Below are 25386 nucleotides of genomic sequence, written 5' to 3'. Positions count from 1 at the left end.
CAAACATCGGATTAAGCATCTGCGTGTAAAATAATCTAGGGTTTTATTTCACTATAGGTTTCCTTCCCCTCCCTACCCCCATTTCAAACGATTCAGCAGGCCCACTTTCTCCAGACTACCAGCAGCCCCACCACACTGTAAGGGAGAAGGATTTAACTGATCACAGCATCACACAAATTTCACATAAGCCTGTGATCCTGTTGCTAGCATCAGTCAGCACTATGCTCTCTAAAACCAAAATTTGGACTCTGCAGCTTCTAACAGATGGCAGGTTCTCCTATCACACTGTTATTTGGTGCAAGAGCAAGATGACATCCACAGGGCCCTTCCTTTTCCCCTTCCTTCATTTCCATCCCTTTTCATTTAGATACTTTTCTAATCTACTATCATTTTCACTGGCTTTAATGTGAGGCAATATCACAATTTTTAGCAGTATTGCAAAAGATTCAAATGATATTTGCTCATGATGGCTCCAGGCATATTATAATATCTTCGTTATACAGCCTTTTTCATGGATTGTATCCCATTACTACCTTAACCCCTACTGGCTGTAAACCTGCATCCCTCAAATATGTTTCAGTGAGTTGTCAGCTGCATTTCAAAGCAATCAGTGAATTAGGCACCTCAAAAATAACAATTTATTATTACTCATCACCTTGGGAGATGATATGCTCTGGACTCATGAAAGCTGATCATTGTCTTCCACTTCCCTGTTTCATAAAGCAGCTTTATGTGAAGTAGACAAAACCTGCAGGCTGGTGACAGTCAATAGAATTGCTGCAACCGAAACGGAGAACTATAATAACAGAGCTCAGAGAAAATAATACATGCAGGAATGTGCATGCTAAATCATACTGCAACTCTAGCATTAAAAAAAAAAAAAAAAGATGAAAAAAATAACTAAAAAAGAGGGAAGCTAGTACTGGGGAGAACTTCAAAGTCAAAACTGGAACCAGAAACAAAGTATACCAACTTTCTGTAGCTGTCTATTGTTCTGGAGTGTGACTCAGCAGAACAAAGGCTTTTGTCTTCATTTAGAAATAGAGTTCATATTGCACAGGAAGTGGCAAAAATCTGCTGTCTGGAATGTGACCGTAGTTCCATTTGTTTTCATGGGGACGTACCACAGAAAGTCCCTAGCTTTATAGAAACAGCAAACCATGACCCTGTTCCACATGAGATGATGACACCAGGATAAGACTCTAGTTTTCCTGTAAGCATGGAGAAGCAGTCAATGGAAAAATAGAAATTTGTAGAAAAAAAGATGAGTGAGATGGTCATAGCTTACAGCATTCCATTTTTTACTTGCATTTAATGAATCTGCAAATACCTGGATTTATAAATTAAAACAGAAAGAAGACTCTGAGAAGGGTACACGACAAAGTCTGTGCCACCACTACAATCCAACGCTGTGTAACAGTCACCATGAAAAGAATTGCCAGCAGGTTTAAGACTAACATCTATATTCGACATTCTTGTACTTCCCTTTTTATACCATGACGTACATGTTAAAGGCTGAAAGGGGATATCAAATAGGTTTTATACCATCAATTTTTTTAAAAAAAATTGTTTTAATAGTACCAAGATATGCTATTAATCACTTGGATGTGATCAGACCAAGAGGCTATAGTTTATTAGCATTTAAATTAAACATTATGTAGTAGAAAAAACAAGCAAGCAACATGTTCATTTAAGGACAGATTTTTCTGTTCATGCACACACCACAATATCTGTGTTTGGACTAGTTTCTGTCACTCTCCCTTCTTCTCCAAGCATTCCCGTATCAATCATCAGTGATTTTTCTGATGAAAATTCAGCATTATTCTACATACAGAAATTACCTGTTATCATGCAAAGCAGCATACTTTCAGTTAAAAAGTATATGTTTTTTCTACTACATAAAAGGTAATTTTCTTTATCTTAGTGAAGTAATATTTATCCTCAGTTCGATAAAATAAAGCTCAGCCTACTTCCATGCATTTTTTCTGTTTTTCTTAAAAACGTGAGTGCACATATCAGAAGTTTTTGTTTGCTTGCAGAGTGAATGAGTAGGAATGTGTACACAAGTAAGCCCTGTCTATGAATGTCACAGTTGTGAAACAGGTTATAAATAAAACCATGTGCTCTTAGAAGAGATTTTCGCCTCCCCTTTTGCTGCATGTTGAAGTGCTCAATGCAGGAGCGAGAACCTGCAAACACACACACATTAAGGTTTGCGGAGTAACTGATAAAAAACAGAATAATTTCTGTAGTAGTTCTGCAGGGCGAATGCGTAAGACACTTCATTTTAACAAGAACTATATGACTTGGTTTCCTCTCGTTTTCTCACTTGAAGCAGTTGTGAATTGGTGTTAACTGGCACCTGCGATATATGTCCAGTGGTTTAGTGTCTGCCTAATACTTCAATGATTTTCAGAGCACATACCTTATGATGATGGGGAGAAAAAAACATCCATCTACCATGCTAGTAAAAATAACCAAATAAGATTTAATCTAGATTTTGTTAGAAAGTTCTGTAGTTTGACCTACTAGTTAAAAACTTTACTAATGCACTGTGTAGCACTCCTCAGAAAAGCTACGAAACCAAACAAGTCATTTTGTTCATTCGTTGTAACATTTTGTAAAATACGCCTCTGACATGCCATGGTAGTAATTTCTTTCACTGAAACCATGTTCTTCTTTTTCCTTCCTTATTTTCTTTTAAAATACATGCTTTGGTGACAAAGGAAGATTAACACAGAACGTGGTGAACAAAGATAAACTACCTCATTTCTCTCTTGTATCATAACTTCTTTTAGCAATCTAAAACATACCAAAGGGGAAGTGCCATAACTTCTCCCAGTGTAATATACATCTTTTAAACTTCCAATTCTGAGTTATGCAATGATCTCTTCTGTGAGCAGTTTTCTTTCCTTGGCTAATGTTAGGTAACGTGCAGACACATAAAGCTGATATGTGTTACCATCATGGTATTTTTCTCCTATCCTTTTGTATCTCACCTGCTATTAAGGGCTAACAACAAAAGCAACACTTCCTAAATGCTGCAGTTCTGTAACAATGGAAAAATTAACACTGGGAAAGCAAATCAGTAAGCCTAAAAAAACCCTTGTTACTCAAATGTTGTGAGGATAGCAGAAAACACCTCATAGGGTCTGACAACCAACAGTCACAGCATTATATAGAGGAAAGTGCTTCTGCAGATTAATACAAATATATTTAGCAAATGCTGTATATCTTACTAAACATTATGCTACCTCTCCATGTTCTTTACCATCTATAACTGAGCTTGTTTGCAGAGTTAGAGAGTGAAATAGTGGCACACAGGCTTTCTTGTCTCAAAATTGAGTCCTAATCGAACCTTCCTATTCTTCCTCAGTATTTATCTGTGTGGTAAGCATTAACCTCCATTTGCACAGGTTGAGATACTGATTAAGAGAAGCTGAGCTTTCCTCAAAGCTGAAAACAGCACTGGCATACAAACCACATTCACACCATGGAGTTTGCACATCTATGTTCTGACAACACTTTTTGTTAGACTACTGTTCCATTAATAATTGGAGGTTTTTCTTGTTTTTTAAGCAACTTTCTTGCCTTGTATTCAGAGATACCTAAAAATAACCACTAACAGAAAAGAGCATGAAATGGCTAAAAAAAAAATATTAAAGCTGCATACATTTGTGACACTTCATCCACTATCAGTATGTTGTTTCACGTGGCTTCAGCTGTATCACATTCTGGATATCTTACCTGTTTTATTTCTTTTGGTTTATCACACATTATTTTGCATCCTGTCTCTCATCTCAGACTTTTCAAAGGATCTAGACATGCAACCAAGTATGCATAGCACGTGTTCTGAAATCAAAGATAAATTAAGAAAGACCCACCTGATTGTAAATGGCCTCTGCCATAGCTTATCCAACTTTTGTAAATTAAGAGTGTGCATATCATGCACACAATCTTAGACATGCAACCAAGTACATAACTTAAAAACCTGCCTCTTCTTTTACTTGTAAGAAAGTAAGACACTGCTATAAAATATTAATGCTTAAAATGTAACACAGTAAGGAAAAAAAAATTGGTTCCTTGAAAGTTATTGACAGATCAGCGGCAACCTACCAGAGGATGCAAAAAATACCAGATGGAATAAAAAAAAAAAAATAATTAAATTTCCTTGACGTTAGTACATCATACCAAATGCTGTATTCAAAAGCCAAACTCTCCCCTCCTTCTGCCACACCAAACCATTTCTTGGAAAATTGTTTATGACTTTTTCAACTATCAATAGCGACCATTGACGCCAATAGCTAAATCTGACAAACAAACAAAAAAGGCAGAAATACTGATCTCATAAAATGCTGCCCAGCCTTATCTGCCTTGCAAATCCCATTGAAAAAGAAGATGCAGGTATTCACTGAAAATGGAACCTCAAAATCCCACAAATTGTTATAATGCCTAGTATCTTGACATTTGACTTTACAGTAAAATACAAGTACTGCCAGGGTGACATAAAAAATAATAATAATTGGGGAGATAATGTTTATGGCTAAAGGCAACATAAAAGAATAAATATTAATTTAAAAGAAACCAGTCAAGTATGTATCTCATTGCTTATAAACACACACATCGCAGCATCACTGCCAAAACTTATGAGGGGTTAAAAAACACAAAGCAAAACCCTTAAAGCTGGTGTCTATATAAACCCCAGTTCAGGCCAGCAAGCTACCTGAAAATCCCACTTAGATCGGTTTCAAAACCCCAGGCTACCAGAACATTTTTGAGCAGCTACAGGACATGAAAGCTAACCCTTTTCCCTAATGAATCTCAAACTGAAGCTGCTCACAAGGAACCCTCAAGACTTCTTCCCCATGGGATTACTACGGCATTTTGCTACCTCCTAAGGGTTTAAAAAAAAAAAAAAAAGTTATGTGTTACAATTATTTTCCAAATATCTGATGGTGTTTCTACTTCTTCCACAGTATCTAAAGTAGAAAACATGGCATTGTGACTGTTATCATCAGAGAGAAGAAAGCTAGAAAAACTTCTAAAAAATGAAGAGGCAAAAACTTTGAGTTGAAATTTCAAAAGTACTATCTCTTTTGCTTGCCAAAATTATGACCTTTCATAGTATTTTAAGCAGTACACAAATAAAGACTAGAATGCCTTCCTAGAAGCATTTTGACAGTGTCACAGATATGCAATTTACTAGTCTACCTTCTTCCAACCTTACAGATGCTAACCTTGCCAGGATCCTGCAGCACAAGCATGACGCAAATCTAAAGGTATCTTATGTGATGCCTTATGAAAATGTTTGGGAAGTGCTAGCACTCTTATAAAGTGCTAACAATACAGAAATGAAGAAGTGTCAATTTTTATATCCTGAAGGAGACAAATTCTCACCCTCTCTCTCAAACATAAGTTAAAAGCTTAAGATTCCATACCATACCATGAAGAGATAATAATCTCCTGTAAATGCAAAGGAATATAAAATATACAAAATATTAAAAGTTACCAGCAATCTGTATTTCTGAAGTTTAAGCAAGGATTTACTTGGTAAATTACATAGGCTGAAATGCAAGTATGGGAAAGGACATGGAGGCCCTAGGCATTTCAGTTCAGTCAGTATTTAATTCTTCCAATGATCCTTTGCAGATAAATTAAAAAGATTCCAAATCCAAACTTAAAGCAACTTTCCTTGTTTCAGTAAGAATTACATGGTATTTTCTTCAGAGCAGAAACTTAAGCTCTTGCTTGGACAATTTATCTTACAGAAATGACCAACCTTTTCAATCAAGTTGGGCATAAATTCCAGAAGTAGTTCAGCTATTTGAAAACAACTTATCATTTCAAAATTAATATTTTTGCCTGTTTCTAAGTTGTCTTTGAGCATAATACAGATCATAAAATGCAGATGTTTGTTTTGAGCTTACTTTTGCAACAAGCATGCCTTAATTCAGAATAGATAAAAGGGGGTTTGATCAGTGTTCCAAAATACACTTCTTACTGTGCCAGTGAGAAAAGGATATGCAAAGAGCCAGCAAATCTATTTCTTTTATGCTTTACAAAGTTGTATACCACTTTCTTGTTCTGCAGCCACTTAACAGTCTGCAAGACACTTAAACTGCTTATTGTCTCCACACAGTTCATTTAATAAAATTCACTTTCCCAAAATTCCATAGGCAGCTACCTTGTTCTCCCTAAAGTATAAATCCAGTAAGAAGAGGTCAATAAATCCTTCTTTATGTAGCAGTATACATGCACCCCTCATACCTGTCTTTACAGAAGGGCACCAATCAGCTGTATTTCAGTCCAGTTGTATTTTTAAAGCATTACTTTTGGGAACAGACTTGGAGGCTACTGATGCAACAGGAGTGACTCTGAAAAGCTTTATTTGCATTTCCCTTGTTCTTTTGAATAAATCAAGTGAAAGGATAGCTTTAATCCCTTTAAACAAGGCAATACATTACTTACTTTTTTAATAATTTGTAGCAACTGAGTCCATTGCTGCAACATAGGGCGCTTCAACAACTATGTCAATAAAGTCAACCAATCACACCTTCATTTCTCACCTAGCCTATTCCATTTCCTAAATTAAATAAGCTTTGGGACTGTGAGACTGCCTGCTTATCCTGTTCGACAGCAGTGGAATGGGAAAACAACTACGCACATGATGCTTCCTGAAACATAACCAATATTCAAGCCCACCTTGATCATCCCTGACCGTAAATCCTGATCAGCGAGATCCAAACACTTATGATCACTCACCTGACAACTGCTAATAAGCCACTAACTAGTGTTTTAAATCTTCATTCCATCCCGGTTTATGTACATGAGGACTTCTCATCTGAAGTGAGGTAACTCATCATTTCAAAGATTAAAATTTCAGTACTCGGTCAATGAAATAACGTGCAAAAGCAAATCCCAAAATACCTCTAAGGCAAGCAGGAGATGTTTGAAGTTGAATGTAGTAAAATGCCATACTTTTATTAGGTAGTCCAGCCATTATAAATTATATTAATTTTAAAAATAAATTAACAAAAAAGTTAAGCATTATAAGTTGTTCTGCAAACCACATCTGAAAAATTCTCAACCCCTCAAAACGGCACTAAATGAAGAACCGATGGCAGATACTAAAACAGTTGCTAAAGAAAACAGAAATTCAGATAAATGGACTCAAGACCCAAAGATATTTCAAAAGTTTCACACGTGACTTATTACAAAGCTCAGACAATATTTATGGTTGTCAAACAAACAATTAAGGTACATGACTGTAGCTGGTTTGCATGGCAACGTTTTGGTAGTGGAGGGCTACAGGGGTGGCTTCTGTGAGAAGATGCCAGAAGTCCCCTATGTCCAATACAGCCAATGCCAGCCGGCTCTAAGACGGACCCGCCAACGGCCGAGGCCAAGCTAATCAGCGATGGTGGCAGCACCTCTGGGATAGCATATTAAGAAAGGGGAGGGGGCCAGAATCTGCACCAGCGAGAGAGAGGAATGAGACTATGTGAGAGCAACAACTCGGCAGACACCAAGGTCAGTGAAGAAGGAGGGAGGGAGATGCTCCAGGAGCCAGAGCAGAGATTCCCTGACAGCCCATGGTGAAGACCATGGTGAGGCAGGCTGTCCCGCTGCAGCCCACAGAGGTTAACAGTGCAGCAGATACCCACAGATACCCACTGGCAGCCCAGGGAGGACCTCATGCCAGAGCAGGAGGATGCCTGAAGGCGGCTGTGGCCCATGGGAAGCCTGCACTGGAGCAGGTTTGCTGGCAGGACTTGTGACCCCACAGGGACCAAGGCTGGAGCAGCCTGTTCCTGAAGATCCTTTCACCCCATGGAAGGGACCCACGCAGGAGCAGTGTGTGAAGAGCTGCAGCCCATGGGATGGCATCACATTGGAGAAGCTCATGGAGAACTGTCTCCTCTGGGAGGGACCCCACGCTGGAGCAGAGGAAGAGTATGAGGAGGAAGGAGTGGCAGAAACATATGATGAACTGACCGTAACCCCCACTCCCCATTCCTCTGTGCTGCTCAGGGCGGGGAGGTAGAAAATGGGAAATTAAGTTAAGCCCAGAAGGAAGGAAGGGGTTGGGGGAAGGTATTTTCTTCTGATTTGAATGTAATAAATTAAACTAATTTCTTCAAATCAAGTCTGTTTTGCCTGTGACAGCAATTGCTGAGTGATCTCCCTGTCTTTATCTCGACCCATGAGCCTTTTGTTTTATTTTCTCTCCCCTGCCTGGTAGAGGAGGGGAGTGGTAAGAGCAGTTTTGGGGGGCACCCGGTGTTCAGTCAGGGTCAAACCACCACACAGACAAATGCAAGACCTTACACCCAGGCATGCTATTTGAAACAGCACGCTCACCCGCACAGGCTTCAGCCTCCGCTCTCAGTCATCTGATCTAGGCACAAGTCAGGTGAGCACCCACAGTCATCTGCTAGCTCCTGGGAAACTCATGTGGAACAGAACAGCAGAGTGCATCTTATGATTACAAGTCTTGGAACAGAGTTCATTCTGTCAAACATACTACCAACATCAACCGACTCTTAATGCCAATTCATGCTACATAATACTGGAAATAACGGTATATCTGAAGAAAGCTGTGTTATCAGTTACTTCTGAAACAATGGGTTATACAAGCCAGATTCTGTCTCGAAATGAGGTGAGAAATGAGTTTCAGGGCTTTGCTGAGTTTTTTTAAGGAATAGAGTTACAGGAGACCAGCACAGTGCTTTGAGTATCTCTGGGAAGGCAGATTTAGCAGGGAATTCAAATCCTAAGGAAGAGGAAGGCAACCAACAGTAAATGCAGGCTTCTAAGGCAACACAGGTAAATCCAAAACACCATACAGCTCAAATACTAACAGAACATTAAAATATTCTGGATGGAAATTATAAAAGAAAAAGGCCACTGTTCTCCGCTTCTCTGACAATGTAAACCACTGCCAGTGCAGTCTGGTCTTTTCCACTACTACATCCCTAAACCTAATTTCACTTGGGTTTACACAGCTGACTGCTGGCCATGCAGGGAAGGGGAGTAAGGAACTGACCCAGGTTTTGATCTGGTAAGGAACAGAGAACAGGCAGAAAGAGAGGGGACAGAGAAAACATGCCTCTATCCGAAGTCTCAGTCAGCTGCAACTGACTCGACTGCAAATTTCTGTATTGAGAGGGGGTTCACATCTCTCAGGTTTGCTCAGCATTAGAGCCCACACAGCCACAGACTAAACCAGACCAACACAAACCTTTTTAGTTGTGGGATTTTTCCCCCTAGTATTAGTTTTCAGCCACATCAGTGAGATGAGCCATCTGACACCTTTAAGACTGACAATGAGTATTGCAACACTTCTGCAAAGTAAAAATCTCTACCATCTCTATAGTCTCTCCTGATGGCACAAGAAAAGGAAGAGAAGTTAATTTTTACAAGAAGTGTCTGAGTGTAAGTTATTCCTGAGGGTTTTTTAATACAAGAGCATACCATACATTCTTGGAAATTATAATGCCAAGTGTGAAAAGCTGACTGCAAGCTTAATGCAAATTTTATGTTTGACTCAATGGAGCCAAAATCTCATTAAGTTTAAAATTAATATTATTTCTTTTCCTGCTCTAATCCAGGTGTGGACTGCAAAAATAACTTTTAAAACTTTTAAAAGTTTGCAGATGTATCCATGTGAGGTAAAGATAATCTTTGTAAAGAACAGTTTCAATTACTGTGGTGTGAGTGGCCAGCAACTATTAAAAAAACCCCTAGAAATTCACAAAAATCCATCCAGTCTAGAGGCACTGCCTAAACTATGAGAATATATTAAAATGCACAAAGCATTAAAAATATGTGTTCCAGTGAAGACTTCTGTCTGCCTATTTGATTGCAGCACTAATTAAAAAAAAATAATCCCAAACCAATTAAATGTTAAGACTGCCTGCAAACCTGCACCAGACTTTTTAAAGTTTTTCAACTCTATAAAAGCAACAGTTTGAGTTGTAGATTTCACATCAAAATGAAGGCTATAAAGTCAAAATCAGCCTATGGTCACCTTTGCACATTTCTCTCCCAAGTTTGCTGAGCAGGTGTGGTAACAGGAAAGCAGGGAGAGGTTTTCTAAATGTGTTTCCCCCCATCCCCCCCAAAATACCCCAGAGCAAAACTTCAAACAAAAAAGGATTTTACTCAAAGAGAGAAGTTAGATGTACATTATCATTGTTTCCCAAAATTAACCACAAAACCCATTTTAGATTCAGGATATAAAAAGTCAAGTGTGATATAAATGCCTTAACTAGACTTACTAAAGAGTAAGTTCTTAGTAGAACTCATTCAAGCTTCTTACAACACAGAAGCCATCAGCTCATTAAACGTACATCCCACGAGACACAAATAAAGAAGTTTCAGAATTGCTCAGTTTGATCACATTTTTTGGCAGCGAACTTTTTTTTTTTCCTTTAGGCTCATGGCAAAGAGCAGTTTTGGAAAGATCTCTCTATCTACACAGTCCCTGCAACTATACCAAAGACTGTCTGCTGTTGGGAAAAACTGAGAGGTATCTGTGTTTATTGTTGAGATAAACAAATTTTAGAGCATTTATTTGCTCTGTTCCAACTATGTCCTCTGTTCAAATACCATCACCTTTATTATTTAGAAAAAAAAATATCTAACATACACTTACGCACATGGGCTCATGTTTAGCTGATCTAATATTCCTGTGGTCCCATTCTCTATTTTGAGATACACTACTACTACTAGAATGACACAGAGAGGCTAAAAAAGCATTAAAGTTCTGTGATCAAGTCCCCTGGTATTGAAGCACTCTGCCAACCAGCAAAGGCAGCAAGGACAGGAAGAGAAGCATGTCCAGGTTATAGTAATTACAGATAGCCAGAACAGGCTGAATTAACATGTGTCAACACAAAAAGGCAGCACTGCCTTATGTATCAAAAGTAACTTCTTTTCCAAACCAGTTTAGCTAAATCAGCACAATGTGCTGCCAGTTTAACATGCAGGTGCTCTGAATCTCTCCTGGGACTAAACAGGAAACCTAAACTTAGAATTCAAACCACAGATTCATGAGCATTTCTTTGCTCATACGGCTCAATCACTTGCACAGACCCTGTACTGCTCTCCTACCCTTGCTGAAAGTGCATAGTGTGCCAGTAAGTCTGTGGGCCACACGGTGAACTAAAGATCACATCACTGATCCTGCTAAAAATAACTCACACGCCTTTTGGCAGGGGAAGAGGGATAGGGGGACTGTGTTATTGTGGTCCCACAGACAGTTATGCTGATACAACTGACTTGCTGGAGGTAGGGCAGAACAAATAATAGGGACTGCTGGAAGAAATGCTTCTGCAAGATTACCAGGCCCTAAAAAAAGATGCTGTGACAGACTGATACCCCCCTCTGCAGGGTTTCTGTTTAAGAGCTGTCATCCTGGTCTTGCCAAAGGATCTAACACAGGTTCCCCTGGAGTGGGAAGCAGCTGTCCTATTCCCTCCAAGTCTGAAGACAAAAGGCAGTATACTTTCCCCTCGTTTTTTTTCTTCTGTTTTAACTCTGGGATCTGTAAATCAAAATTTCAGCTTTCAACCAAAAGCAGGTAGTGTTGACAATAAAATGCAAAGTAGCCCTTGATCTAATATTCTGTTCCATTCTCCTTTTCAAACATTACACGCTCACACACACTGGATTTAATCCTCACACTTCTCAGACAAAGAGGGTCACTGGAATCAGTGTGGCAGTCTATTTGACTTTTGATAGGCTTTCAACATGTCCAGCTAATAACTGCAGAACAAGTCCATTATAAGTACTCTAGATATAAAGGAACACCTAAAAATAGGCTAAGTCAAATACACGCTTAAGAATACACACTGCCTACTCTGGTTGGGGTTTTTTTTTTTTCTTTTCCTAATATGCATATTCCAGCTTCAGCAGCCTTGTTTTGAGAAGTATTCCCTAAGAAGGAAGACTATACCTGAGCTGCAGAAGACAGAGAACACGTAACAACTTTGCTTGATTTAAAGGCTGATGTAGCGACTTCAGGGGCAGCCGAACAGACTGTGGGTTGCTCCTCCTTAGACCCTCCTCTGCTCCCAGAGGTGTAGTCCCACCCTCTCTTTTCTGCCTGCTTTCTCATGCTTGGTCAGACCATTCCACAACCTAATCTCACTCCTTGAGAAAGCAAAAACAACTTCATACTTACATTTTATATCTATATATATATGTAGAGATATATATGTCTCCTTGCTGGATTGGTGAGTCAGATCAACTCGCGGGAGGATACAAAATGCTGCAGTGGAAAGTAAAAGGTAGAGCTGATACCAGCAGTGGGAGGTAGGGACAGTGTTCCATTCACTGAATCACAGGTGAAATTCACAGCCAGAAGCAAAACAGAGAACAGCTCATCATAACTGTTAGGTTACAGCTACGTAAAGCTGTATTCTGTCTGGCTGCATCAAGCTAACAGATCTCCCACAGGCAAGGACAGAAGGTTTCACTACAGAGTAAGATGCCCTGTGTTTTCTGCTGCAGCACTGATAATGCAGACAATGGCCTCTTGCACTTCTATCAGAGTGTACTGCCCAATTCTACCAACTCAGATCCTTCCTCCATCACAACCTCAGTCAGTATTAGGATGCTTCCATGTCAAATGAGCAACAGATTTTTAAAGGATCACATTAATATCAACAGCTAGTCTCATGCAAAACTAGTAACTACTTGTATTTCCAGAAAGCACAAATATTTGCACTGTGTGACCCCAGCACCTAAGGTCTGATAAGTAGCTAACAAATCAGTGTACATGTTTATACTAGACATTTTAGATATGTTAGGTAATGAGACCAAACTCAAAGCCTGGATAAGCCCTGCTAAGATTGCTTGGAACTGGAACTACGAAATCCAGAGTTTATCATCGTACTACCCAAAAATAAACACATTCACTCAGCAGGAACTTGGGACTCATGAAAAATTATCAGAGTTGTGCTTTCCTAATTCACATTATAAAGCCTCCCTGTGTAAATACAGTCCTATTTTACTTGTATCTTTGCATCAGCTTCTATTATTTAAAACATGTGGGACATTCACACAGATGGAAAAAAAAATAGGTCAGGCTTGAAACAAAAGCCAAGCCATTCCGTTTTATTAGCAGATTAAACATGCGGAATTGTAATTTTAGATTCCAAGTAAAGCAACTTAATGAAAACATTCTGAACAGACAGATAAAAACTACTGCAAATTCTTGCAATCTTAATTGCCATGCTGCCAAATGTCTTAATAAAAACAGAACCGATAAAAATCAATCTGATATGAAAACGCACAGAAAAGGATTATACTTCTTAGTGATCACATTGAATCTGGTATATAAATCTAGGATTTTTCTAGTATCGGGAGGTAATGTAACAGTCCAGCATGTCTGAAATACTATCAGATGATGAACATTTGCAAAATCTAGTCCCTTCATTAGCAAGGATCCTGCTTTTAAGCAAATGTATTCCTTTTCTGACACCAAATTTATACTACAAACTCAGGCACATCTATTCGTTTTCCTCTTACCTTCTGCATAACCACAATTTTTACTACCCAAATATGTATAGCCCAAAGACAAATAAGTGCACTAAATTTAATTTAGTTATTCAAGCTGAAAGTCCTAAACATCATTTGATTGCTGCCACCTATTGTTGTTTCAAACACGTTGCAAGTAGCTTTTCCCCTTCTGCCTCAACACAGTACTAGCACTCAGATGTTTCAAAAACAGTAAGTTACTAATTCTTCACATACTGCATGTTATGTAAAGAAAGGAAAACATGTGAAAAATGAAGGCATTGCAAAAAGACTTTTATCTTTTGATTGTGTTTGGTAATTCTACTGTGACTTAAGTAAACACAGAACACATGCAGTTTCTGAATGGAAACCGACCACATCAAATTAGTGAAGAGTAACTTCGTGTCCTGCTTCAGCTGGGGTGGAGTTAACTTTCTTCTTAGTAGCTAGTACAGTGCTGTGTTTTAGCTCTGATGTGAGAACAGTCAGTGTTGATAACGCACTGATGTTTTTAGTTGTTGCTGGGTAATGTTTATACTAAGTCGAAGACTTTTTGGTTTCTTGGGCCCTGCCAGCCAGAGGGCTGGAGGGGCACAAGAGACTGGGAAGGGACACAGCCAGGACAGCTGACCTGAACCAGCCAAAGGGATATTCCATACCATGGGACATCGTGCTTGGGGTATAAACTTGAGGGGTTAGCTGAACAGGAGGAGCATTGCTGGGAGACTGGCTGGGCATCGGTCAGCAGGTGGTGAACAGCTGTACTCTGCACCACTTGGTTTCCTTCCTCCCTTTTCCTTTGGATTTTATTCTTTTCCCCACCTTTCCATTATAACTGTTGTTGTTGTTATTATTATTAGTTATTGTTATTGTTGTTCTTGCCTTTTTATTCTGTTTAAATTATTAAATTGTTCTTATCTCAACCCTGGAGTTTTACGTTCCTTTCCAATTCTCCTCCCCACCTCTCCAGGTGGCAAGGAGCAAGCAAGTGGCTGCATGGTTGCTGGTCAGGGTTAAACCAGGACACTTCATCAGACACCAGTATCAAAGAGCCCTAAGAATGCCTGTTTCACAGACTACCAATTGAACAACTTTACTGGTTTAAGAGATTTCAATGTCTGTAACTTCGAACAGCATTATTGCTACTTCTGTCTCTGCTACTGCTAAATATGCAACTGGTAAGTCTAGGGATGATAGCTGTAGACGGAATGAAGAAAGGTTGAAAATGAAGATGAATAAAGATGAATAATTCTAAAAAGACTGGCCACAGACAAGCTGCTTCTCAGTTAAGAATTGATAAATACTGGCAACAGTCAAAGAATACAAACAAAAGAATGCAAGTAAATAGAACAAAATACTTTATATATATCTACACACACATATATTTATGTGTGTGTAGATATATATTAAAATAAAAAAAAAACTTTTCCATTAATCTAAGTTTGGCTTTACACTCATAAGAGAAGTAATTCTGGAACAGTCATTTCTCATGCAGTCCATTTGAAATGGTAATTCTAGGTTGCCAAAGGCCACTTAATTCTATCTCCTCTTAAATGTACACAGTTTCACAATGACATAATAATTCAGGCTCATCTAAAAGGCTAAACAACAGGAAAAAGACACAAACTAATATATCAGCCTAACAAAAGCTTTAGTCTGCAGAGCTTTAGGTATTAAAATCAGAACATTGAACATAAGATTTGGGAGGGTCATTATTTCAAAATCTTAATTCTCTGAATATCATGCAAATACATTTAACTTATTTTCAAAAAACTTGGGAGGCAAAAGACGACCTCCCTCAAGCAGGCTAGAATTTCCCTTGTCCGCAGTCTTCACTCTTGAAGCCAGAACACAAACCCAAGAAGATTACTAAGTAATCTCACCGAAGGTAAAATTTCGGTCTGTTTCAATTCGGTAAGACTCATCCCATTCGCTTTCTGCAAAACAATATTAAAGGCGTCTAAATAAAGATGTCCTGAAGACATCACAATAAAGATACAAGTTAACATTTGCAAATCAAAGAGCAGACCGGCCGCTGGACCCAAAGGTGCCCACATTAAGGTAACTCGACTGCCAGGTGCTGCCTATTCACGTAGCCTAGTGTAGGCACACACGCACACACCAGTTCTACAATGAAGAGGAACTCACAACACACTTTTGTTGAAGCACCTAATTACAAACAGAGGAGCCTGAATTTCAGGAGATGTCTCTGAAAACATGGGCATCAGCGTCCAGACTGTTTTGTCACTTAAGAAACATACTGCATGTTTACAGCCATCATCTATGAGACCACTGCTTAAAAATACAATATTCAGACAGTTAAATATTCTCAAGCAAGGGGAAAGCATCCATGTGACAGGGTCAGTCTCAAGGCTCAAACAAGAATGGTGAACTCCTGCAAGGGGTGAGTTACCACTTCTGGCTAGTCATTTGAACTCTCCAGCTCAGGTTCTTTTACACACAAATATCAAAGGCTAATTCCAATGCTTACTAGTGGATCAAAGCATCACCTATTCCACACAGCCATCTCTCTGCACCTTCATTTATTTTACAGCCTTTATCTCCACATTAATGCCAACAATCCCTCATCAAAATCCATTTAAAACTTCATTTGGCTTTGAGCTGATAGATCCAATTATACCTAAGTGGTTAAAATGGAACCTGGCACAAGTCTACAGTTAGCAGTTCAATCTCCAGTATGCAGCAAAACTGACATGAAAAGGCATCTCAGAGAGAAACCTCAAATAGGAAAAGCAGAGGAAAATTATTGAGGATATGGAAGATCTTTAAACTTGCTAATTAAGAAGCTGTCAAAGTAGGGATGATAACCTGAAACAAAGGAGGGCGTGCAGTGAACACACAAGTAAATGTGCCAGTTACACTCAAAAACAGGGCTGTTGGGGAAATGACCAAAGCTCACTCCACTGACACTGCTCAGCACAAATCACAACAGCAGCTAAGATTAATATTACCACAAGGCACCAAGCCACATCTTCCATTTAGCTTCAGTGTCTGTCTTCTAAATAATAAAGGCTTTCAAGATCAGCAATTAAGGTAGCTGTACTCCTAAATCCTGCCCCCACCTCACTTTAAGCCCCTTGCCTGTAGGCTCAGAGTAGCTGCACGTGACCTTTGAGCTGGCCACACAGGCTGCTGTTGCTGGAAGGAGAAATGTCTCCCTTCCTCCAGCTCTGCATATCCCTCACTTAAGCTGCAGCACAAGCACAGCAGCAAAATGATTCCTTCCACCCTGAGTGACAGCAAGCGGCAAGTTCGCAATAAGCAGCAGGAACCTCCCCTTCCAGGAGCAGCTGGAATTGGTAGATTGTATACCAGGAATGCACAAATCTGTTTTCATTAGAATCACCAAATATTGTCCCTGGATTTGGAAGACCGGAGCACACAGATGATTGAACTGCTTTACAGCTAAGGAAGCAGCCTCAACACATGCACAGGCTAACTACTAGCAACCAGGCAGCTCAACAAGTCAGCTCAGCTTGCACAGCCGAGTGAAAACTATCATATCCATTTGCACCATCAGAGTCAGTTTTGGGTTAAAACACGGAGCAGTTCTGACTCCCACCATGGTACCCACTCACTAGTGCTGACAGAGGAGGTAAAGGTAGGATGTTGTCAGAGCGGAGAGGACAACTATTCCTTTCAGCAGCTGTCCACAGTTAACTACCTTACGCTTAACAAGAAATTGCATCTTAAATCCCAAGAGAGATGTGATACAGGAAATTCCTGTTCTCTGTCAGAAAACCTCAGCTCTTTGACATGTCATCAATACGAGGTTGAGATTTAGAAATAGTGATGTACCTAAGTCTCTGTTAAGTCAAAAAAGGATCTGAAATCTATACCCTGTTCAGGTTCTGAAACATCTTCCTTACATTATCCTCCCCTATTTTCCCCTCACTTCTAAAGAAACAGTAGTAAAGAAGCCAGTAGCTCCAATGCTAAGGGACTCCTAAGGGACTTGTGGGTATGTGGGGTCAGCGCTGTTGTCTGAGATGAAGAATTAACAATTGGTTGGAAATCTGGAAGCCAGCCTCACACAGGGTACAGGAGAGAAAGGAACAGAAATGTGGAGAAGGGGAGAAGACAAAACTTGCTAGGTTCCCTCAGATAAAAGTTAATCCTGTAATAAAAGTTACACAGAAGATTTAAGGAAAGGATGTTGTGGAAAGCATCTGACAATTGCAGCATTTCAAGACCAAGTAATATTAAATGCTTACCTTAACAAAATTTCTGAAGGGGACCTTCCCACTTTTTGGATGTGAAAGAATTTAATTACCTCAAGAAAAACAATTCATAAAGGCATCAACCCTCATTGAGAAAGGCCTTGAGATGTACTAGAGAAACCCCGGGAAGACTCTGAGGAAACAGTACTACACACTACCTCTACTTTTCTTCTGTTCCCAGGACATTTACTGTTGACGATCATTAGAAAGGACAGGATGGGCCAGACCCACCCTAGTAGTCATTTACCCGAGTAATAACAGCACTGAACAATCAAACAGCCACCTCGCTACACCTGTCCCTAAGTGCCTGTACAGTTTGGGCTGTTGAGGTTTCCTATCCGCTGTGAGCTGAGCTAACTGAACGGAAGGAGCTTGACAGTCAGCCATGACTGCACACATCTTTAAGCAATATCCCATGTTACACCGTCATAACAAACCTAACAAAAATAGAGATGATGTCTCTCCTTGCAGACAGGGGAATGGCCCAACACATTGTAGCTGTCATACATCACTCTCCTCTTACTTTCTAATGCTTGCAAAGCTGCGCTTCAGTTAGTGACTAGTCAATGTTTTTAATGTTTATTGTATCTCTATATAGCAGAACAGTACACATGACTATTAAAAAGAAAAGATACAATTATGTAAAGGGTATCTATTAATTTACCCTGCTCATACAATTCAGAGTATGAAGTGAAAGGGCACACACGCTAACCAAGAAAATTCAGTGGGATTACCATTACTTTCCATGGTAAAAGGACAGGGAAATGAGAGACCTTGTAAAAAACCAAATAGCAGAGAAGTGCTGTTCTTACACAATATTTACCTATTTAGGCATAAAGCTTACAATAAGAGGCTGTAATGAAAATATTTCTCTTCTTTACTGTGATCAGACATCAACTTACCCTTCGCTACCATAAGATGCTGTGCTGCTGCCATCTATCCTTTTCTCCCACTGCCCCTGTCCTCTTCATACAGGTCCTGGTTACTATGAAGCAACTTCAGAAAGACCCTGGCAGCTCACTCTAACCACTTCCATCTATTGCTCCAGTATCTTTTAACAGACAGCTTCCAAATCACACTCAAGTATTCAAGCACATTAAAATCCAACACACAGCGGAGCACAAGGGACCAAGCTTTAACATCAGCTCTCCATCTTTCAAGCTCTGATGGCTTTTCTACAAACCAGAGAGCAGAAAACCCTCAAATTTTAGAGTGTCTACTTCAGGAGCTGGCAGGAGACAGGCAACAAGCCCTGTCTGACCAGAATTGACTCGAGCCACGTGGATGTCCCTGTGCTGCTGCCAGCATGCCGAGTTCAAAGAGAGGTTATTAGCCAGACGCAGCACGTCTTTGGCACAACACTGCAGCTGAGGTGATAAATCCACAGCCCAGTGCACTTCTAATGGTTCCAGGGTCAGCATAGGCCTGGCTGGGCTTCCTGGCTTATGCTCAGCATCAGCCCTGCAGAGCTACATCAGGATCTCTGCCCTGTAAATCCTCACAGTGCCTGTTCTGAAAGGAACAATCAGATCTCATGGCAAATACACCAAATCTGCTCACAGGCTGCAGCACCTCAGCTAACCAGTCCACCCAGAAACAACACTGCTGGGAGCACACTGTAGACGGACACTGACTGTGCGCAGAGCTAGCATGGGTGAGCAGGATTCATCAGCCTGACTTCAGAGAAAAGCTGGCTCTGGAAGCCTCACATCTGAGACAATGCACCTAAGCTAGTAAACTTGTCTAGACCTGAATTTACACTTCTCAGCACCCAGCTCTTCTTAAGCCTCCACGGCACTGTCAACACATTCACTCTAATCAATCACCAAAGGATAATTCAGATTTACTCATATTTGGGGAATACAACACCCAGGGGGCAGCCAGAAACAGCAAACAAGCTGGAGGGTCTGAGAGGCTTTCATCTTATAAACTAGCGACCAAAGAGTTCTGAGCTGGGCTTTCTCCTGCCCTGCATTTCATTTGATTTTAGGCTCAAACACCCTAGGGATTTTCCCCACAGCACAGCTGTTATTCAGGTCTTACTCTCTGGGTCATTCCTACTGCAGACATACCAAAGGCAACACTGAAAATGAGCATAACATGTCAACAAAGAGCTAGCCATAAGGAAACAACCACATGCAGACCAGCTGAGGTGCCTGTCTGATTCAATAACTATTTTCAAGATACAGAAAGAAAAATCTTAGTTTTAGAAGTCAGCAAAAAATTAAAGATCAGATTAAAAACTGACTCATCTATTTAGATATTTTTGCTACCAAGGTATTACCACTCATGCACCACACATACAATCTCAAAATTATCCATCTCCTATCGTTTTCAGATTCACCCTATTCTAGTGGAAGTTAACAGACAGCTCGGACTATTGAGTGTTTCTTTGCTATACAAGACACTCAATTGCCATTTTAGGCTAGACACCTGTGATTCTGAGGTATGAACTTACTGTTTACAATGTCTCCTTGCAGCTGAAGAATTTGTGGAACAGGTATTGTGAGAATAACTATATCAAATTGTTCTGGCGGTCCCATTTTCCTGGAGACTTCCCATTTCCCATCTCGGAGAGAGATGCAAGTTACAAGCTGTTCATAGAAGACGTCTGCACCTGTTTGGAAAAAGAAGTTAAATACATGTAACAGCAAACTTCACAAAGAAAATGCAGAGTAGTTTCCCTTAGTAACTAGATGACTTGCAAACAACAAAGCACACAGACAGTCTTAGGGCAAAGTTTCACAAATTACGCTGAATCAATTTAAAGCCAACATACGACATTAAAAGAGGGGATCCCCATTAGTTGAAAAGATCCCTTCACTTCCCTGTACTAGAGACCCTGATATTCATCTGACTCCTCTCTAACATGATTCAGCTCAGTAAACAGATGGAAAACTACCAGCTGCTCTCTTTGACAGGTTAGTTTACTAGTGGCTTTAGTGAGGTGAACCAATTCAGAGTGAAATCTGACAAGCACAGGAGGCGGCACAGGGTGAGCACACCCCCAGGAGCCAAAAAAGAGAGCACTTCCCTGATTAGCATCTCTCATATATCAGAAGACAGGAATGCAGTTAATTATTTGCAAGATTAGGGTCTAAAAAACCAGCTAATTAAAAAGAAGGCCCAAAAAATTCACATGAAAGGATCAAAGCTTGACTGCTCATAAAGCTAACATTTTTCAAAATAGAGTTAAATTAGTCACTAAACCATGCAAGTGGTTCTGCCACATTATACCTAATGCAGTAGTTACACAGTTAGAACTAGCAGATGATCTTCTCTTTCAGTCTTTTCTAAAGGACTTTCAAGACAGCAGGCACACAAACTGCATAAGCACTCATTTCTACAAAATACAGGATGTAGCTCACCGCTATGTTCCCAGTTGCTCAGTACACACATGAAAAACCATCCAAACACTAACTTCATTCAAGCTGCAAGTCAAACCTCAACCACGGTCTCACTCCCACTAACATATCTCTGTCCTAACTGTGTTAGGTCCAACTTCCATATGCTAAAGCCAATGGTGTAAATGTAAGCTTGGCCCCCGATTCTACAGACATTGTATTTGCATAGAGACTTTTATATGCCAGCAGTGCAGCTGAAGTCAGCTAAGCACCTGCAGGAATTGGAAATTTATAGAGCTCGCAGACATGTTTATCCATCTAAGCTACTTCCAAGACATAAATAAACAAACAAGGAACTTGAACATTCTCATTGGAAATTTAAATTTGACAGTTCAAGAATGCCATCAAAAGCACAATCATTAAACCATTTCATTTCATACAAAGAATTTACCTGACTGTTTTAAATAATACTTGACAACTGAGGAGATACCCTGTGGTGCCATGTAATTGCACGAGCCTTCTTTCACCACCATTCCTTCAACCGGTGCAGTCAGCGGTTTCAAGATGCCGTGAGATAGAAGTTCATCATAGAAGCTTAAAGGGAGCAAACAACACAGAGATGAAAATACACTGCATGGAAACCAACAGCAGTGGTAGCTATTTTTCACAATTACAAGACCAGCCTAACTTTCAAATTTAGAGAAGTTTTTAATGACCTCACGCAACCTGTGTTTCAAGCCAGGCTATGCACAAACAGGAGCCACAGCTACAAAATTACTAACTACCTTGCTATTTTACTAGGGGCTGGCCTTTGACGCGAGACCAAGGCTACCTACTGTGCCTGTAATAGAAACCATTAGCAGTTTAGCCTGAAGGTTTCAGGACTAAACTGTGGCAGGGCCATATACAACAATTACTTAAAGCTCTGAGTATCAGTAGAAACTGCACCATCACCACAGAGCACAGGAATATTCTAGCGGCTGGATGCAGGTGCCTGAAGCACACCTTTTCCCTGATTTCCACACAAATTTTGCATCTTTACATCACCATCCCCCTGCCCAGCCTACAGTGAACCGCCCCGTGTACCCAGCAAGCCCAAGCTGGCCCCACCAACACAATCCTCCCCATCCTCAAAGCCAGGCACCACTGCCAGAGACTCCATGTCCCCACAGCGACACGACACCTCACACTTCTTCTTTCATACCTAGATTTCCTGACACCTGCACAGTGTTTAAGTGACTCTGAGGTATGTTAGCTCTTGAAAGCAAAGATCTCTGTGGACTGAAGCAGCGGGGCCACACCTGCCTGCATTTCCTACTGCGGGCAGATTTGCCCCGCGGGTGAAAACCGGCAAGCCACGACACCAGTGGGCTGGCCTGGGCAGGGCAGGGCTGGGCAGGCCGCCTGGCCACCAAACCTGCCCGACCCCACACCCCACCACCTGCTTCGCCCCCGCCAAACCCCACCCCGCTTTCCACCTGACGCAGCTGAGAAGGGCGGGAAGAGCGAAGGCAGGGGGCGGCGGGAGGCGGCGGGAGGGCTGGGGCAGGGCCCGCCCGCAGCACGACGACCCTCGTCCAGGCGGCGGGGCGCGGGCTCCCTCAGGCGGGGCGGGGCGGGGCGGGGCGGGGCGGGGCGTGGCTCACCTGCGGCGCGGCCCCGCGCTCTCCGTCTCGAGGGTGATGTACTGCGCGCCCAGGTCAGCGGTGCATGCGGCGTCCCGCGCGCTGCGGCTCGTGCTCATACGGCCCCCTGCGCGACAGCCAGTCAGAAACCGCCACGCCACGCCACGCGCCACACCCCCCTCCGCGTGCCGGGCCCACCTGCGCCGCGCGCCTTGTCCCAGACGGCGATGCGGCCCAGCGCCGCCCCCCGCAGCAGCGCCGCGCAGGCGCCGCCCGTCAGCCCCGCGCCCACCACCAGCACCCGCGCCATGGCCTGCCACGCCACGCCACGCCACGCCCATGGGCGGCGCCGACACCGGGGGAGGTGTGCGGCCACGCCCACACGCGTACGCGCGCGCGCCGTGGCACGTTCATGCGTGCGCGCCCACTCCTCTGCGCGCGCACCGCTGCGCTCACAGATTCCGCACGTACACCCGCGCGCGCCGCGCGCCCGGAGAGCTAGGCACCCGCCTGCGCGCGCACCCAGACACAAACAGCCCCCAGCGTGCGTACATGTGCACACGCGCACCTCTGCACGCGCACCCGCCTCCACGCGCGCCCGTGCATACACACACCCCTGCACACGCGCACACCCTGCACAGCGACCTGTGCGCGCGCGCGCACGCACGCACACCCCTGCACACACACCCCGACACACGCACACACGTGCAGTCACCCCCGCAGCACACCTGTGCTCACACACGCACCCCTGCACACACCCCGCGCCCACTCACCCACAGGCGCCTCCTGGGGCAGGGGGCGCCCCCTCCCTCCCCCCCCCCCCCCCTCCCCCCCGCGGTCCCCGCGTCCCTGCTGCGGGGCCGCACAGCCGTGCTGCGCCGGGGAGCCGCTGCGGCGCCCTGGGCTGCCCTGGCGCTGCCCCCCGCGCTGCAGGGGCTGCGGGCGGCCGGGACGGGAGCGGGCGGGGGGCAGCAGTGGGTGTGGGAAGGGCAGTGCTGGGACCCCGGCGCGGAGAGAAGGACCAGCACTGAACATCGGCCAGGGTGACAGCAGCCTCCTGGGATGAGGCCAAGGATGTGCCCGGTGCCATCTGTGAACAGGCCTAAGGAACACCTCCAGGCTGACAACGCACTGCATGGGGGGCTGGCGGCTGCTGAGCTCCTCTGCTCCGGGACGGTCGGATGCCAGGAGCTAAAGCCAGCAGAGGCAGAGGCCTGTGGAAGGCCATGCTCCGCCTTGCCGAGAGAAAGGGCTCAAGCAAGGAGCTGCAAGGAGTAAACGGAGCTGTTCACATGACAAATCAGACCCTGTCAGCTGGGAAAACCCAAGCGACAATCCACCAGGACAGCCAGTTACGGGCAGTGAAATGTGTGTTTCAGAAACCCATGTCTTGCCGAAAGACCTCTGCCCCCGGTGAGTCTTCAATGGCTTTGCAGCTACATGGCACATGCTGAGCTTTGAGTATCACGGCACGTGGGGTAACGATGCTTGACCACCTGCATAAAGTGCTGTGGTGACGTGACTGGCCTGGTAGACCAGGCAGGAGCAGTGGGTATTGTCTACCTGGGCATTGCCAAGGCCGTTGACACGGCCTCCCGTGAGATCCCCATAGAGAAGCTGTTGATGTAGGGGCTGGATGAGCAGGCGGTGAGCTGGGCTGAAAACTGCCTGAATGTCTGGGCCCAGAGGATGGTGGTCAGCAGTCCAAAGCCTACCTGGAGGCCACTGACCAGCAGTGTGCCCCAGGGGTCAACACTGTGTCCAGTCCTGTTTAACATCTTTGTTAATGCTCTGGATGGTGGGGCAGAGTGTACCCCCAGCAAGTCTGCAGATGACACCAAAGTGGGAGGAGTGACTGATATACCAGAGGGTCATGCTGCCATCCAGAGGGACCTCAACAGGCTGGACAAATGGACAGGAACGTCATGAAGTTCAACAAGGGGAAGTACAAAGTCCTGCACCTGGGGAGGAACAGCCCCTTGTACCAGTACATGCTGAGGGCCACCCAACTGAAAAGCAGGACCTGGGTGTCCTGGTAGACACCAAGCTGAACATGAGCCAGCAGCATGTCCTGTAAAGAAGGTGAATTGCATCCTGGGCTGCACTAGGAGTATCGGCAGCAGGTTGAAGGAGGTGACCCTTCTCCCCCTACTCAGCACTGGTGAGGCCAGACCTGCAGTGCTGGGTCCAGTTCTGAGCTTCCCTGTACAAGAGAAAGTCCAACAGGGAAGACTCCAGCAAAGGTCCACTAAGATGATTAGGGCGCTGGAGAGTCTCTCCTATGAGGAAGGCTGAGAGAGGTGGGACTGTTCAGCTGGGAGAAGCTCACAGGGGACATTTCATAAATACCTGAAGGGATGGTGCAAGGAGGACAGAGCCAGACTCTTCTCACTGGTGCTCAGTGACAGAAGCAGAGGCAATGGGCAAAAATGGAACACCGGAGGTTCCCTCTGAACATCAGGAAACACTTGTTTACTGTGAGAGTAACCAAGCACCGGCACAGGTTGCCCAGGATGGAGTCTCCTGTTTGGAGATATTCAGAAGCCATCTGGACATGGTCTTTGGCAACCAGCTTTAGGTGGCCCTGCGTGAGCAGGGGGAGTTAAACAAGATGACATGCAGAGGTCCCTTCCAACCTCAGCCAGTCTGTGA

At 43.0% G+C, this 25386-nt stretch overlaps 1 protein-coding gene across 2 annotated transcripts in view; it reads right to left on the bottom strand.

Moving 5' to 3' along the window:
- The window catches only part of RNLS (renalase, FAD dependent amine oxidase), a 75945-nt gene extending 52881 nt beyond the window's left edge, over nucleotides 1-23064 (bottom strand). For both annotated transcript variants that reach the window (XM_056352816.1, XM_056352817.1), the window contains exons 1-4: nucleotides 22933-23064; nucleotides 22756-22861; nucleotides 21561-21703; nucleotides 20224-20382 (exon numbers count right to left, since the gene is read on the bottom strand). In XM_056352816.1, coding sequence (XP_056208791.1) covers nucleotides 20224-20382; nucleotides 21561-21703; nucleotides 22756-22861; nucleotides 22933-23044 — 520 coding nt within the window. In that variant the 5' untranslated portion in view covers nucleotides 23045-23064. The remainder of the gene's footprint in view (nucleotides 1-20223; nucleotides 20383-21560; nucleotides 21704-22755; nucleotides 22862-22932) is intronic.
- Between the last annotated feature and the right edge of the window lie 2322 nt (nucleotides 23065-25386).

The sequence above is a fragment of the Falco biarmicus genome, chromosome 9, assembly GCF_023638135.1.
Source record: "Falco biarmicus isolate bFalBia1 chromosome 9, bFalBia1.pri, whole genome shotgun sequence".
In the NCBI taxonomy this organism is placed as follows: Eukaryota; Metazoa; Chordata; class Aves; order Falconiformes; family Falconidae; genus Falco; species Falco biarmicus.
Note: the sequence above shows the minus strand (reverse complement) of the source record. Positions and strands in the feature narration are given on the sequence as shown.